An 18,618-nucleotide genomic window follows, 5' to 3' on the forward strand; every position below is an offset into this window, starting at 1 on the left:
TGACAGGAGTCATGTGATCTAGTGGTTGAAGATATAGGCTGAGACATCCGCTTGTTAAGTCTGACACCACGCGTCACTGCTTCCGTGTCCTAACGCTCTACCACATGCCCCAAAACAACAAACAAAGCTAATACACACTCACGATGTGATGTAATACTACCGAAAAATTATAATCCTAACCTTTATCTTCATAACGAAATCCAAGATGGCCAGACAGTGATTCATCTTTTATAAATCATGTCTGGGACGCTGAGAGCACGGAGACTGTAGTGTACACCGTACGTTTTTAAATGCTTAGCTTAAATGTGTATTATGAATAAAAAGTGCTCATAAACAGCTTCTGAGATAGTATTCTCAAGTGAAACGAGTAGAGGCTTGGACCTGGAATGAGCATTCCTTACATCATGATTTAACAAGCGGATAAGATCAAACCCCAAAAGTGTGATCCAGAATTCAAGGTCTTTGTCATCATTATACAACGCTCTTCAATGCTAGGAGGCCTGTCCATGTAAAGTAAAAAAAAAGAAAAAAGTAGTGTACTTTCATTGAACGAAAGCTACAGCTAAAATGACAAATTAGCCGATTATGTGGTGCAACTGGCTGAAGATGGTGAAAAGTGTGACTAACTGCATGAGAAATTCATTTCACACAAATCAACAACAAATGGTTTAGAAAGCCTTTTGTTGTAGATTTGTTGTAGAAAGAGAAACTCACGCAACATGTAACGCCTGAACTTCAGCTGACCCTTTGATCTTATTGTGAATGTTAACAGCAGCAACAGTATGCATTCCCAGTTTCCTCCTCATTTGGTTGGACAATTGGCCAAATTCAATTTATTCTCTCTGTTCTGGTGTTCATCCAGAGCTGAACAGTAGCGAGAACAGAGAAAGGAACAGATGGCGCTCGTAACGATGCCATGGATGCAAGTTTTTTGACGTTGTCTGAAGAAATCAAATCAACTGTTTTCATGGTTTTCTGTTTCCTTTCAAAAAGACAAACGTGCTTGTACATCAGAAATCGTTACACTACCTTGAGACGGCATGAATCTGTCGGAATAAAAGATGTGGTTTATTTTCTTGCTTACCTTGTAATATACTGCTGAATGCAGTCGAAGCTGCCCTGGGGGTTGTCCTTCCCCACGTTGGACAGGTAGAACGTAAACGTTCGCAGCTCATTTGGATTCTCTGACTGCGGTATTGAGATTTTCTGTTGACACAGAGGAGAAGAGCAGCCAACATAAGCATTGAGACAGACGAGAGAGAGAAAACCCTGATTAAAGCAGCTGGCTAGTACAAAATGGATTACACAGATTTACTTCTATAAAAAGGTTCAAGTTCTATTTACAAAAATAAATGAATAAATATAAATATGAATGAATGAGGGCTGCAACTACTAATCGATAAAATTGATTATCGATAATGAAAATAATCGGCAACGCTGTGCTCAGGAAACCATAAGCCAGTCACGTCGCAAGATTTGCACTTAACCTCTTTTAAAACAAGTGAGGTTTGTGGCCCTAAGGGGCCCTTCTGTAATCTCCTTAATGTGCAACCATGCCGACCGAACCCCGGCTCCGGCAGCCGTCACACAGGTGTTTCAGCAGCACACCTGAGAAGCCAGCAAACAAACGTGTCTTCAGCCAAATTACACCCATCAACTGAGCAGCAGCTGTCAAGCACAGATGCACGGCTGGAGAGCATGGCCAATAATTTCACAGCAATTCCCTGAGATTCGTCTTGTGTGAGCGGCAACTCTACCTGCCTTGTTCCTACTCGTATTATTTTATTTCTCATTTAACAAGAGAACTGTGATCTCATCCACAGAGATACACGAGCACACTGACATTGTGCACGCAGCAGGAATTCTCCTTAAACTCAGCAAAAAACAGCAAAAGTACACCTTTAATATGGGGGCGGGGAGATTAAATATAATAAAAAAGAAATAAGGTATTTGTATAATATATTTGTATAAAATGTATACATTTAAATAATTATATTATTATTATTATTATTATTATTAATAAACAAAATCAGTTTTATAAATTACATTTATTTAAAGAAATGACTTAATTCTACAAATAATAATAGAATATTTTTATACAATTAAAACATTTTAAAAAAAGTATATCGTTATGAGTATTAGTTTATACATTCATTTGTTTTTTTCAATAAAATAGATAAATAGTAGGTTATATCTACTGTAGGGAAAAAAATATCATAATTGATTAATCTGTTAATTATTTCTTCTATTAATGAATTAAAAACTGTTATTGCACATCCGGCCCAATGCTGTCCTCCACACAATGTACAATATAAAGGCTATAAACACAAATATAGTGAATGGATCCATGTAGACTATGCTATACATTAAGTGTTAAAATATAACTTTCTATAAGTTTTTCCCGCAGAGGCCCAGCGTACAGAAACCCGACAACATGCGTTGAGCCACTGGCTCGGTTTACCCAGGGTTCCTCACCCGTGTGTGGCCTGCAGGTGGCCAACTACAAATAACAGCCAGTGTCCGAGGCTCACACTACCAGCCAGTGCGCTCCCTCGGCTCAACGCTTTACTTCGCTGGCTCACACGCCATTTTTCACACTCCCACATGAGATATTCAACAAGCAAAGACGGCGGGTCCATAAGCTCTGCTGCCACTTACAATCACTCAGTGGTGTCGCAATAAAAGCTGTTGATTTATATTAGCAGTTACGGCTTTTATTTTGTTGTGTTTTATTATATGCCTTGGCTGAGACGTTGCAGTTTAATACGCTTTAAGAAATACAAATTGCAATTCATAGTTTCTTCATTCAGAAAATACGACGCAGCTGCTAACCTCACTTTCTAGACGCGCTGTCACTGAGAAAAAGACCACAGAGAGGAAACGCTCTCAAAAGGAAGAGCTTGCGTCACAGGCCAAAAACATGATGCGCTTCAAAGAACAAAATCTAGTGAGTAACAGTCAGTGCAATCAACTTATAGAAAAGTGTAATATTTTAAAATGTAATTTATTTCTGTGATGCAAAGCTGAATTTTCAGCATCATTACTCCAGTCTTCTCTTCAGTGTCGCATGATCCTTCAGAAATCCTTATATTTTCTTATTATCAATGTTGAAAACAGTTGTGTTAATATTTTTGTGAACAGTGATATTTTTCTTCAGTATTCTTTGATTAATAGAAAAGTTCAAAAGAACAGCAATTATATAAAAAAAAAATCTTTCGTAAATTTATAAATATCTTTACTGTCACTTTGGATCAATTTAATGCTTGCTGGATTTCTTTACTTAACCATCAATTCTCTGGACTTATGGTCATTTTACCATTGCAAAATGCTGTACAAACCACTGAGCCTTCTGGAAAAAAAAAATCTCCCAAAAGGTTATGAATCAACTCATCACAAGCAGTGAAAGAGCGTGACGTTACTGGAGTTTCCCCAGGTCTCAACTCTGGTCCAAACCATGAACAAAGCTGCTTCTTACGGCCATGTGGCGGCACCTCTGCTCTTCTGCCAGGATGCTGCTCATTCCTGGACAAGAACTTTGCCTTGCTCATTCAGAAAGACCAGGCTGTCCACGTAAAGCTCATGGATGCACCTGCCTTTTGCTAATTTCAACCCAACCAATTGGTTACCAACGCAAGGCTGATGGGCCTGCGATAAACACATTGTGTCGAGGAACATGTGCGACTGGCCGCTTCTCCATCCTTTCATCCAAATAGCATTTCAAGGTTTCTCATGCTGTCTTGCCTGCTCATATTATGCCACTAAAAGCTCTGATACAGCTTTAATTCGACAAGCAAACAGGCAGTCTTATCTCACATGTGACGCAGTGAACCGTGGTGGAGTGTGAACATGCAGTTCCTGATGAGTCAGTAAATACACCATGAAGTGAAATCCTACTGATGATTTATAGACAAACCATTATACATCCCACCCTTCAGAACACCAAGCATCTTTGACAACTGACAGCAATAAAACCGTACCATGGTATGGCAGAAAACTTTTACATTTATCTGATGCACCGATAAAAATTAAAAGCTCCAACCCATGTTCAGTGTGCAAATTGAACAAAAGAAAAAAGTCTGTGAATTGACTTGTACCTGAACTTTAAAGGAGACTCAACCCTCTTTTTACTGAGCCGTTCTGAGACACGGAAAACACCGGATCACGAGCTGATTGCGCAAGTAAAGTGCGCGCTTCTCTTTGAAATGTGTAGCGCGAACCGAATACAGTCACAGCCTTCATTTGAGAAGAAATTGAAGCAATATTGCGATTTCAGCTCTTTTGACAGATACTTTGCCAAAGCAATGGTGCAAAACACAACGTTAAAGAACTTAAGAAGTTAACCAATAACTGATATATTGCAAAGTCTTTATTATTTTGTCTTCTTATAACAATAAACTAAATATATTAATATTATTATTAATCATAATAATAATGGCCAATAACTATTAGCGATATCATGTGTCACTACGTGTCATTTTTATGGTGCGTTGCCTGTAATGAGTGTGTGTAGTGATAAACCAAAATCCTGGGCAATAAGCCAATCATTTTAATACACAAAACGACAATATTTAAATAATAATAATAAAATACATTTCCGATAATCATTGGTCACCAATTTTCTGGTATTTAACAGTTTTATGTATGCATGCATGTATGTGTATTAGGGGTGACCCCGAATAGTCGAAGATTCGATGCTTCGATAGGAGGAGCCTGATTCGACTACCGATCTCACGGTCGAATCTTCGCAGAGGTGTTATGAAACGAGGATCATGCCACTTTGGCTATATGAGGGCGCTCAATGTCTGATTTCACATAGAACTAGCTTTTATGTCAATATACGTTAATATTCAGCCTATTATGATAATGCTGTAGGCCTATATAAAAATGTGCAAAGAAAGAAGCTTTTAATAAATATTTTTTTAACGTGCGTGAATAAATCCAAACACCCCGTGACAGATTTAAGTTTCACTTTCAATCCGTGACCGACAGAGGAGCGTCTTCGCGGCAAGGATTTAAATCTTTAACAATGTCTGGGATAAGAAAATCTAAAGTGTGGATGTACACCATCAGAAAGGATATTCTCCAAGGCTGGATTTAGCATCAGGAAAACCATGATCGCACTTCTGCCGGCCAACGTTAACATGTTTCACGCATAGACTGGGTTTCACGTTAGAATGTATTTTATCCGCGCGCACAATTTGAAAAGACTCCAACGGACAGACAGAGTGAAAGACTTTCAGGATTTGTTCTCTCGATCAGGTACAAGTGATTTCAAAACTTTTCAGCCGGTTCTAATTTTATTTTTGGATGCTGTGAACATTTTTAGCTAAAATAGACTGCCTCTCCAGTTTAGCATTTATTGTTGTTTCTGCAGTTAAAAAGACAAAGTTGAAAATTCTGGCTACTATCGTTATTTTAATAATTTATTTATTTTTATTTTATTTATTAATCTGTCAGGGTTATCTAATCTAACTATTTGTGGCTTGTGTTTTGAATATATGTTCCCCTGCACTTTAGGCATTTTGCACACATTTGCTCCTCATCCTGTGACTTGATTCTGATTTATTTCATTTTGTATTTTTATTTATTAGAAAGGTATATTCTGTTCTAATTTAATTTAGTAAATTAATTGTTTATTTTTTCGGTGCATCGATGTTGTGCTGTAGGCTGGCCTGCTCGCACAGGTAATTTAGCCGATTTAATTTGATTTGCATGTGAAATGCAAATCTGCAGTGTGGCCTTTCTGGAGTTATTTATGTTATTTCTTAGTTTTATTGATCACAAATGTTTTTATACATTTTCTTCTATATCTTTGAAACGTTAAAGCCCCGCCCCCATACACATGATTCGACTATTAGTCGACTATAGGCAAGACATGACGATTCGACTATGAAAATCCATAGTCGGGGACAGCCCTAATGTGTATATATATATATGTAAGGAATAATTGACGACAGGCCGTTGAATTATTAGAAAAATAATGCACACCCGAGGTGTAACGGCCACTCCGCTTCGCGTCAAGACGTTTGTAAAGTTTTTGTCATTAAAACGCTCTTGTATGTAGGACTAATTTCTTACGCATCTAATCCCATGCCTCCGTTGCTAATTCCAAAACGTCATTTCAGAGTTAGTAACGGAGGTTTGAGCCGCTGATAGCAGACTAATGGTGGGGACACACGACTAGCTGACACATTCTCTGACTGTTTTCATCGACATGATCGACTGCAGCAGATTTTAAACACCGACTTTGAACAGACTGAACGCGCTGAACACGCGTTTGGGCATGATCAGTCATAAGTATCAAATTACATTCATAACCGGCCTTAAAGTGTGTTCCCGGCTTTATGCAGTTATTAATGCAGTTATTAGAGAGAGATGTTGCAATAATGAGACAGAAAAGCATGTGCGTCAATATTATTATTTATTAATTAATTCAATTCGTTTTAATGAATTCGTTAATTCTTTTTTTCTTTCTATTATTGACAGATGACAGTAGACTAGCCAAATAAATGAAACCCAAAGCCCTTTTAACAAGTAGGCCTATCAATAATTATTTATTTGTTAAATTATCTGCAATAAAAATCTGTGCTGCAGGACTATCCATTTATTTAGCCTATATTCAGTTTAATTTTCTATTGATTATAGATATGACTTTATAGTTTATTTATTCAAATTAAACTGCATGTTTCTATTGATTGTGAAGCTAGACATTGAAAATTGCAGATCAAGCGCACGGGGCGAAATGGTTTTTCTTGTTATGATTTGTATCCGATTTTCCGTTATTACAGTTGACTACGCGAAGTGATATGGAACTGTAATGCGGTCAAGACCTGCCTGGAACTACTTTAGCCGTGCGTTTCCCTGAAAATAATGCACACCTTAGAACGTTCGTCAACCAATCAGATTCAAGCATTCAACGGCCCTGTAGTATAAATATATATATATATATAACATTTTTTGTGCTTTATTTAAATGAAATAGTACAGTTTTTTTTAATAGACATTTATCGGTTATCGATCAAAACATGAAAGTTATACTTGGCTTATTGGTATTGGCCAGAATTATGTAAACAAGCAGCCTGTAGATTCTACTAAACTTCTCCGTGTGTGTCCCACTGAAGAAATAAAGTAATATCGGTTTCGAAAGACGTGAGGTTGAGTAAATTTGTCAGTTTATTGGCTAAATGTCTGGGAAACATACGCCTTAAACAGCAATTGTTGCAAGTTTTATCATTAGGACAGAAGCAGTCATGTTTCTGCAGGCGACCAACTTTACTTTAGTACCGTGACATTTTTCTGAGTGAAACTGAATATTAAATGAAAAAAAATAGAGGGCGTGGCTTGTCTTTTCCTGCTGGGAATTGATTGATCTAGAAAAGAGGGCGTTTCATTCAGCTCATTGTCAAAGCTCGCAGCAGACTGACAAGAAAGGCCATTCTAGAGGGGAAGTACATTTTCAGACTTTGATCAAAGATAACAAAAAAAAAAAAAATGTGTGAATCAACTTGATCAGCACAGATGAATAGTTCACCACAAGACTAGTGCACTAACAAAGTAAATAGGGGTCAATTTTGATTTCATGCCTTCTGAAATCAGTGCGAGGCAGACAAACCACATTCTTCAACATATGTAGATAACAGCAACATGAACATTTACTGGGCCATTTGCTGTCAGGTCTGGGTTGAGCAAGAGTGCGTGAAAAAAACAAAACTAGGTGTGCAAAAATCACGTAGTGGGTTTTGATAACAGAAGAGGGGGATTCATTTGTCGTCAACCACTTCCTGTACAGTATGTCTGAGAAAATGGGTCCCGACCACTGTCAGTTTTGAAGAGTTGGAGATCTACACCAATGGCTGTCTATGACTTGGCATGGATTCACCGCTGATTTTGCAACAGTCAGCAGAGGATACTGTGGTTACTGCGATGTGATGACTTCCAGCTACACAGTCAACTGTTTCCGTATTACCTACACAACTAGGACACTTCACATTAACTGGGGAGAATCCCAGGTTCACACAAGGTCTGTGGCTCCATGATGGAACATGACAATCAATGTTTCAAGTGGTTTATGGCCCCAAACAAAAGGTTGAACATTTTGTGCATACTCACCCCTTGGTTTCCTGTGAATCCTATTAGTGGTTTAGCAGTCAGGCCCTGCAAAACAAACAAGATAAATTATTCATATGAGAAATCAGAGTCAAATATATAATTATAAAGTGTGCATAAATAATTATATTGTGATCACATTATTTATATACCACATATATACATATAGATTTATAGTAATCAAATATAATATACATATTTTATTGTTTTATGCTGATGGCGCATGGTTTTGAAATTATAAAATGAGGAATCATAACCAGATATGTTTTATTCATTTTAAGCTGACAAGCACTGGCATTTCCATTACTCAAAGCAGAGTTTAAATTTACAAGATGCTCTCAGATACTTCAAGAAGGAATCAAACACCAATAAACATGCAGACCGTTTGATCAACACTAGAAAAGCTCTACAAAGTGCTCCATAATACACTCCCGAAACCACGTCTGGTATTTCAGATTTCAAATACAGGACGTGCAAGTGCAATAAGAGGACGCTTTACAAGTAATTCCTCGCTTGAGCCATGTGGTTTGTTTCCCAATATAAAGAGCTTTAGCCCGGGCAAGAGCAGAGTTTCAGCAGGCACTCAAAAGACTGGAGCATGTGCCAAGAAAACGAAAAGAAAAGAAAAAAACCCCCCACAATGTCATCAGATCAAACCCATGGCACTCAGTAAAGGCTAGTTGTTTATGACATTTATATAGAGCGTTCTGGAGTAATTGCGTACTGGAGCGAACTACATCGGCTACATGGCCTTGAGTAGCGCAGACAACTTGAATATGAAGGGTTCAGCTCCGGCCATCATTGTCTAAAGCAATCGTGCCACCTACGACCCACTTCATACTAAATAACGCATCTTTTATAGACAAGTATTCATCAACAAAGCAATTTCAGTAAACACACTAGATTCATCTGGGGCTGACAGAACAATCTGAACGCGAGCACTTATAACGTTAATGTTGGAGCTGGAAAAGGCCAATTGTTCTGGTCCATTCAATCAGCCAATCAAATGGCTGAATCTCAAACAAGGTGCTTTGGTGCCAATTAGCGAGGTAGATGAGCTGGAAACGTCTGATTCCATAAAATTCCGTAAAATGCGCGACATAGGAGTCTGAGAACATCTTGTCTGGGTAGTCGCACCAGTCACTGTGGGCTCGTTTCTTGGAAGGAAGCGTTTCTCAAACCACCGAGTGTAAACAAAACATGTCGCACTTCCTTCCTCAGATAATGCCGTTGAGGAGAAAAAAGGGAAACTAAAAGATTATACCATTAAAGAGAACTAGGTGTTTGAGTGATAAAGATGTTAGCCTTGTTATAATGACAAAATCAGGCAGCCAATCAGATTCCACCCATTTTTCACATTTATTTGCGTTTGTTAATCTATCATCACTACTACTGATAATCAGGGTTTAGTGTTTGCTCAAAAGGTTTAGTTTTCTCAGTCCATGACAGTAGTTGACCTGAAAGGTAGAATAGACCATTGAGCAACAGTTCATGCTAGGGCCAAACGATTAATCATAATGCAGGTCAATGGATGAAAGAGACGAAGAAAAAAAAGAAACTGCGTCAGACAGCAAAGGATATTACACACAAACTTAATGGTTAAAGACATCCATCTAGCGCATGTTTACTTGGAAAAGTAGCGCAGTGACACAGAAAATGTAGTTCTGTGTGAACGGCCCTTAACCTTGCAGTAAAAAAAAAAAAAAAAAAGAAAGCTCAATGGCTTAATGTTTGAAATGAAGACATAATTAGTATGTTAGTTTAATTATTTAAACTTATTACTGTATAGTCATTGATATATATAAAAAAAAAATTTGGCCAAATTGTGCAGCCCTACAAACAAGTACAGCAAACCTGGAGCTCAAAGAAAATTGCATTGCAGATCGCAATTTAAAATAAATAATCTCAACTTCAATTTTCCCCTCAAATTGTGCAGCCCAAGTTCTTAGCATGTCCTATACGTCGGCCAACGCGACTTGCACTAAAATTTTTGTAACATCTAAGTATCAGGCCTTCACACCAGCTGAACGTATAATCAGTGTTTGTACAGTTCATCTTAAGCTTTTCACCTTTTTATCCCTGCGAGAATATTCAAGAGTCAACATGACGACTGGCTGAATCTAGCCGAAGTCACAAAGCAGGTAATGCAAACTCATCCAAATCCGGCTTTCTAAAAACATTTAAAATATTGACAATGTACAGACGTAAAACTGGTCACGAGCTCAAATCGTGAGACTGCAGTAGCATGTCATCATGGCTCAGTTCATCTAGTTTGGCAAATTGTACAAATGCATTGAAGCGCTGTGCTCGGTCCATGGGGTTCTGGGTCACATCAGGAAATGAATAAATCATCCTTTTGATTCCATCTGTGACTGAGATGCACGTGTAATGAAGACATTACACTGCAGGCACAGGCGGTGAATGGCAAAATCCAATGCAATAGTAATTACCGGCATCTGTACATTCATAGAAGTCAGGACACAGGAAAAATTAGCTTAATGTATATTCTATACGGACAATGTCGAGTCGTATGCATGTAATACATCAATTCAGATTCATATGAACTGCAACAGATGATAATTAGGCCTGGTTGTGAAGGCTGAAGAGTTTATTACTTTAGGGCTCAACAATAAGGATGATCTGACGGCCTGGGGTCAGAGTATAAGTATTTCAGGTCAGTCAATGGGAGGCCAAAAAGTTATGGAATCTATACAAATTATTCACAATAAAAAAATAAAATGATCATTTTTAGAAAATCTCAGTCATATTATTTTCTGATTAAACTATTTTTGAAAAAAAAATAATTGTAATAAAATATGGGGTCAAGGAAAAGGCTGAATATGTGAACGTCTGAACTACACACACAAAAAAAATCCTTATTGTCCAGGCCTGTTAGTTCCTTGATCAATTGAAATACATTTAAGAGATAAACATGACGATCAGATCTCAAAAGCGTTATAAATACAGGCAACAACCCGAGTCGGTCTCTCTCCACAGCCCTAAAAAGAGTGCAACCCTCAGCCTGTTCATTTGAATGGGCTGCTGACATGTCACTATTCACTGGGACACGAGCCCAGAACGTTCCACAGAGCTAACCTTGGGACAGAGGATGGCTCCGGACCAACACTCACAGTCGGAACCCCAGCGGATCACACAACACGGATCTAGGCGGAGCACCGGCACCAATTTTGGACAACGCTAGATATGCACAGATATGGACATTTTGACCTCGAACATGACTCATAAGTGATTGGTTGACCAGTATAATAATAGCTGTGTAGTAAGCAGCATATCGATAAATTAGATTTCTATATTTTTACCTCTAGATTTATAATACCAGTCCCTATAACAAAATCATCATCAGTTTCAAGCATCCCAAAGCTGTGGAAGTGATTCAGCAAGGACACCAGGACTCATAACAGCAAAATTAATGAAAAACTTGTTTTTAAATGAGCATGATCTATTTCCAGGTTTGAAATATGACCTTTAATCCACAATATGCAAATTCAATCATAGTGAGGAGTGAAATGGTTTAACAGCATAAAAAAAATAAAAAAAGGTCAAAATGAACCTCAACACAAAGTGCAGTGGTCTCATGACAGCCTGACATTTCAGAGTCATATTTGGCACTAATTTTGGTTTCCCAGGCCCTAGTTTCAGCATTGAAAAATGTAGAATCAGCATTCCTTAAATATCCATGACACAGTGGCTGACCTCCACGTGAATCCAGTCCATCCTACTGCAGTCAGGTTGAGCAACAAGGTTTGCGATCAATGCTGTGAAGAATGGCTCATCAAGTAGCACAAATGGACAAAACTAAACTGGCTTGGTCTGAATTCATGTTATTAGAATGACATCTTGGCCACATGTCATTATAAATACATTATACAACTACTAGAAAAAACAATCTTTATTAGGATGAGCAAACTCAAAACATTGAACCAAAAATATGAATAAACAGCAGTATTTAACAATGATGCGATGAAGAAAATACAATGACACAAGGAGACTTTAGTGAACTCTACAGAGGAATGAATCAGAAAATCTATGTTTGGACTACCCAATTAAAATGAGTTATCCGAACAGTGATTCACTAAAACTGATTAAATGAAATGATTCAGATTTCCCAAAGCCATCTGTCAGAAATTCTCATTACTGGAAAGGGTACATTTATAAAGATTTTTTTAAAGAAAAATAATAGTTACACTACTGAAAAAAATGTGTTAGCTAATAAGCTACTAGTAATACTGCTTAAAAGTCAGATAATTTGATAAACATGTTTCTTGGTGTTCAACAAAAGAAATAAAGTCATTCAACATGAGGGTGAGTAATTAAATTTTGGGGGTGAACTATTCCTTTTAAACTACCTGTGAACTCGTTTAAGCACCAGGCTTGGAACCAGTCAGATAAGGCTATCGCTTGAGAGACAACAAATCGATGGCAGTCACCTGTGGAACTGCAAAAAAAAGTGCAAACTAAGAGGAAAGTAAAGACTCTGCTGTTTGTGCTTGCCCTCCAGTGTCACTTAAGCCATTACGTTGGTCGATAACACCGGACACCAAATGCGGAGGCAAAACACCCACCATGTAATGTAGTTTATCCATGAAGGAGTAGATAAACATTCTCAAGATCATTATGTCACTTTAATGACGGTTTCTGCAGGCTCCTGACCGAAGACATCTCTACAGGCTACTCTCCAGAGAACAGCCGTGGACTCAGAGGAACGTAATGTAGAAACTCACACGGCCAACCCGTGATCCAAGAACAACCTCTGAATTACTTCAACTATTGACACCTTAAGACTTTGTGCCAAGGCTCCAACTTCCTTTTGATGGCAAATCGAGTCTAATTTGATTCTCTCTTCACCATCAACATGTCAATTTGATAGCAAAGGGACTAAATCTGAACACCTTATAAATAAAATCATTGTTTATACTATGCACCGCAATTTAAGCAACTGAAAATATTCAGCCCAATATTTTGGCCAAAATATTGATGTCAATGGTTTCAGCCCTTGATAACTAGGCCTACTTCATCCGAAAAAGAAACTTAACATTTCTCTGCTGTTGAGTTTCAGTGTGTATTTTATGCAGTTCAACTGAAATGCTAGTGTTCAGCTTGCGTCCAGGTCGCACTCAGTAACCATATGCTCTAAAACTGCTCATGTATTGCCGGAGGACAGCAAATGCGAGTGCATTTTCTGTCATCTTTGCAGGATTGTGATATGATGTGTGTGCAAAGTAACATTTTAGCAACTGTGTGAAAGTGAATAGCACACAACAGGCACAATACTGGTAATAAACATGAATATCTGTTGGTACAATATGCGTCACATGACTAAACATGCGTCATCGGTTTCAAATACCTCCGTTTTCACAGTCCACACTAATCTGTGAAAACAGCGTTTTCAAATGCATCCACTTTGAAGAGCGTTTTCAAAAAGCTTTTCTACTCCGGACAAACTGCATTGTAATATTTCGATCATTTGAAATGATTGCAAAGTCTGTAAACAGGACGTTAACACAGGCCAGAGATGGGACACGCTGAAGACAGACGCGAAGAGAACGCAGACGCACCAGCAGAGCAAATATTGTACCAGGCACACAGCAAGCTCAAAATGCTCAAAATATAGGAAGAAAAATAAATATTGAATTAGGGGTGGGGGTTTATATATGAATGTATCTCTGATGGGAATCTTCCGAAAAGTTTCGATGGCCTTTTCTTTTCCTCTTACCTCAGTATAAAGTAGTTTATAAGCGCTGCACTGCTTTCTGTACAGCGGTAATCAAAGAAACCGCTCCAAAAGAAATTTGCTGGCAACTGGTATCGGAATCGGACAATTTGCTTGTAAAAATCGGAATTGGCCATGAAAAATCATGATCGCCGGATCACTAATGACGACATAACTTGAAAATTTAAGCTCTGTGTCCCTCTCATGTCATCCAAACATTTTCATGTGAACTATCATTTTAAGGAGACTTTGAAAACAATTTTTGCTTTCGGTGCGACGACTCTTTGTTGGATAAGTTCAGTTACAACAAACAGAAAAAGCAACAGTGTGATGAAGTTAACCAAGATGCCACAACACATTTCCCTATTGCGTTCAAACAACAGGCCAGGGCGGCCCCGTAAAATGGCTGACCCATTTATTTGCAGAGCCAAGTCATTCTGATTATCACTGTTTTTCTCTCCATCAAGCACCAAGAACCAAAGAGGTAGGCCCAGCTCTTATCCTTATACAGTATTGATAAGATGCGACAGACACAATCTACTTTTTTCCACAGGTAACTAAGATGCACACGTGATGCAATCTGGCCATCACTAGCAGGTGCGAAAAATGGTTCCTTGTGATCAGAATTTGTCTGAATTAAAGGGGTCCTATTACTAAACTAAAGTTGAAAAAGTGGAAATGTTGCTGTTTGAGCATAAAAAAGAAGAAGATTTTTTTGATCCTTTACGGTTTGTATCACCTTAGTTTTCCGACAAATATCACGATTAAATGGTGGATAACATCGCATCTATAATGTATAAGAACATTACAAAAACATACCACTCTGAAACAACATGTGAAATCCATGCTTGCATGTTTTGTGCATGAAATCAGTTCTGCACAATCCTCCTGCTCATTAACATTGTCAGGGTCTGAATCTGGCTCGAATTGGTTTGAAATTGACGCCATATGTAATATTTACACTAGAGAAGAACTTGCAGTTATGGAGGAGCACTAATTTCCCGAACACGCGCTAAGTGCTGCCAATCACAACACACTGGGCCAGCTAACCGATCACAGCACATTTCGTATTTCCGAAGGAGGGGCTTCATCGAAATCGGAGTGTTCGAGCCACACTGGGAGAGAGGAACAGTAATAATGTTAAATGTAAAAAATAAATAAATTTTTTGAACAATCAAGCATGAAAACATTCTAGTAAACCCCAAAAACAAAACTACAAACTTTATAAAAGGGCATAATAGGACCCCTTTAAGCAAAGTTTCCTGTGCCAGACATGAACGAGACCTCAAATCATGTAACTTAATGAGGACACGAGCTATTACTTTTCTAAAAGCCGGGACACACAAAGCTGAAGGTTGGCCGTCGGGCAATGCCGTTTTTTGAGCATTGGTTGGCTTATTTTTTTCCGCTCTTGTCAGACGCCATTGTTTTTTTTGGGGGGACAATTCAGCATGCTGAATCTGCGTTAGGCCGTCGGTGAGAGAACTCTGACTGGCTGTTCAGCTTAGTGAACGAGTCAGTGCACGACAATAAAAGTGATGAAAGCGAGAATTCGAATGCAGACAATTTTCATAATACAATAACCCAACTGGAATGAAGAGTGATATTAAAAATGACAAAAACAGATTATTGATACCAGCTGATATAGACATATTTATATGACAAAGACAAAGGCACAGAATGCACGTTCTAGTTGACAATCACCTCCAGTCCCTTTGGTGTGTTCAAGCGCAGCTTTTTGACCGAAACGCAGCTGATGAGAGGCGACAACAGTCCGCTTTCATCGCCACTAGTTCTTTGACGCCGGCTTGGTGTGTCCTGGGCTTAAGAGGTCAAAATTATGATTTTCACTAAAGATGCACTGATATTAAATATTCATATAAATGTCTGAATAAAATAATCTATATACACACAGATTCCTATAGATTCCCATAAAGAATTGTTAAAAAAAACTATCAATTAATTGTTAACCGTAACCTCTGAATCCGAAGCGGGGGTGCTGCTAAGTTATCAGGGTACTTAACCTACACAAAATAGGCGTAATTTTAAAGGGGTCATCGGATGCAAAATTCACCTTTATATGGTGTTTGCATATAAATGTGTCTTTGCAGTGTGGACAACCACCATACAATGAAAAAAAAAAAAATCCATTCACTCCTTTTTTAGTCCTCAAAAAGTCTAAACAATCTCAATAATCAAGCCATTTAGATTTTCTGAGCAATATGATGTCATATTGCTCATGCTTCGCCCACGACCACTGTCCCATATTAGCATATATCCGCCCTCAGACATTTGTATACTGTTCACCAAGGCAGATTCCGTCTTGTGTGACACCCCCCATGGAAGAGAGGGGTGGGGTGAGCAGTTGCTCATTATCATTTAAAGAGACATGCACCGAAACGAGTCGCTGTGAACAGAGCTGTTTTTGAGGAGGTAAAAAGGGAGCCGTTTTACACAACCATTGAGGAATTTGAACCAATGTATGCTACAAACTTTACATGAAGACCCTAAAGAATCACACCAACTTGTGGAAAATGGGCATCCGATGACCCCTTTAAAGCTTAGAAGCTCGGCTTTACAGTAATTATAGGGAATATGACCATCACGTAACAAGTCCTTTTAAATTTGCTGACATATTAGAAGTGCTCTATTTTCATAGCGTGAAAAAATAACTGCTTTACATGAAAATGTGATCTGTAAAATCACGGTACATAACAGTCATATATCACTGAAAAGGTCTAGCAGAATACAAGCAAATTTGTTTTAGTTAAAGTCCAAACTATACCAAGTATGTTTATGAAAAAGTGCCACCGTTAGTCTTGATTTACCACGCGCCATAGAATAGGAGCGCACAGCTGAAACAAGAGCTGGAAGATCATCACTCTGATGAGTAAGTAGCATTAAAATGCTAATTAATTACTTTAAAAAAAATCATACAATGTGATTTTCTGGATTTTTGTTTTAGATTCCGTCACTCACAGTTGAAGAGTGCCTATGATAAAAATTACAGACTTCTACATGCTTTGTAAGTGGGAAAACCTGCAGAATCGGCAGTGTATCAAATACTTGTTCTCTATCTCTATCTCTCTAGACATACGTAACTATATATATATATATATATATATAGATGGATAGATAGATAGATAGATAGATATACGTATGTGTCTAGATAGATAGATAGAGAGAGAGAGATGGAGATAGAGAGATAGATAGAGAGATAGATAGATATACATATGTAGATAGATAAATAGATAGAGAGAGAGAGAGATAGATATAGATAGTTACGTGTATATATATATATATATATATATATATAGTTACGTATATATATATATATCTCTATCTATACGTAACTATCTATATCTATCTATCTATCTATACATATGTAACTATATATATCTCTATCTATCTATCTATGTATATCTATCTAGCTCTCTATCTCTCTCTCTCTATTTATCTATCTACATACGTATATCTATCTATCAATCTCTCTATCTCCATCTCTCTCTCTCTCTCTCTCTCTCTCTCTCTCTCTCTCTCTCTCTCTCTCTCTCTCTCTCTCTCTCTCTCTCTCTCTCTCTCTCTAGACACATACGTATATCTATCTATCTATCTATCTATCCATACATACATATACATATATATATATATACATATATATATATATATATATATACATACATACATACATACACAAGTTACGTATACACAATTTGTATATGCTTTAAACAACAGAACAATAACTTAAATTATTAATTATTTAAGGCTACACATTTAGAGGTTCACATTAACTTAATTTTTTTTATATATATATATTATTCATAACAGTCCATTTGGAAAAGGTTATGCTGTCATAAGCAGATAGGATTCATAGAGTTTGTGAAATGCAGTAAGTACTTAAATACAACGTCAAAGTATGTGCATGTTACACAACACCGGTCACATAAGTAGCCAACATGTTTCAAAACACGAGACGAAGGATTTAACAGATGCATTAAACTACTTTTAAGAATGTTGCAACATTTCAAATCAACAAGCTCTTCATAGGACAGTTGAGTCGAACACATTTAAATGTGTGATAGCTATAAAAAAGCAAAAAAATTATTAGAAAAAATTAAATGACCATCTAGACAAGTTTCTCATGAGCAACCAAAATGCCCTAAGCAATAAAAGCAAAAGTACATATGCAAATATATCAAAAGAAGACTATCCTACTCTAAACTTACAAGTAGCATTTATGCACTCTGCTTGAAAGCTAAAAATACTCCAGCAAAGCTTCAGCCTCCCTCACAGTGTCACATGTAGCCAGTCGACTTGAGTTTCACATATCACATCTAAAGAATACGCCATATTAATCACTGCATAAGAGAACACTTAAACCAGACTTAGAGAAGCTGACATTCACTATTTTATCCAACTGTTACAAACGGCTTGGGAGTAGGCCGAAAGTTGTAATTTTATTCCTACAATCCCTTTTTTCTGACATCATCAGAAGTGTGACTCAACTTCCACTCCAGTTTGAATACGGAGAGTCTTGGCCTTTGTTGAATTTTGGATCGAGTTGCATTCGCTTTATTCTACCAAACATGAACCGTGCAACCCGAGGGTCTTCCTTAGATCTGAAACAGCGCAGACAAATCAATGCATGTTATTAACAAATATCATCCACCTGACCAACCTGTTGTATCTGCAAGAGTTCACAATCCTTTCATCCAAAAGCTGAGAACCCAAACCAAAAAATTCAACTCAAAAATATTAAAATATTTGCTTTTCAGATGAGTG

General features: G+C 37.7%; 1 protein-coding gene across 1 annotated transcript in view; it reads right to left on the bottom strand.

Moving 5' to 3' along the window:
* Positions 1-18,618, bottom strand: part of ell (elongation factor RNA polymerase II) — a 31,770-nt gene that overhangs the window by 11,620 nt on the left and 1,532 nt on the right. Inside the window, exons 2-3 of the mRNA XM_082138005.1 lie at positions 8,109-8,153; positions 1,085-1,206 (exon numbers count right to left, since the gene is read on the bottom strand). Of these exons, the coding sequence (XP_081994131.1) occupies positions 1,085-1,206; positions 8,109-8,153 (167 nt within the window). The remainder of the gene's footprint in view (positions 1-1,084; positions 1,207-8,108; positions 8,154-18,618) is intronic.

This window comes from Leuciscus leuciscus (assembly GCF_965113295.1).
Source record: "Leuciscus leuciscus genome assembly, chromosome: 15".
Taxonomy (NCBI): domain Eukaryota; kingdom Metazoa; phylum Chordata; class Actinopteri; order Cypriniformes; family Leuciscidae; genus Leuciscus; species Leuciscus leuciscus.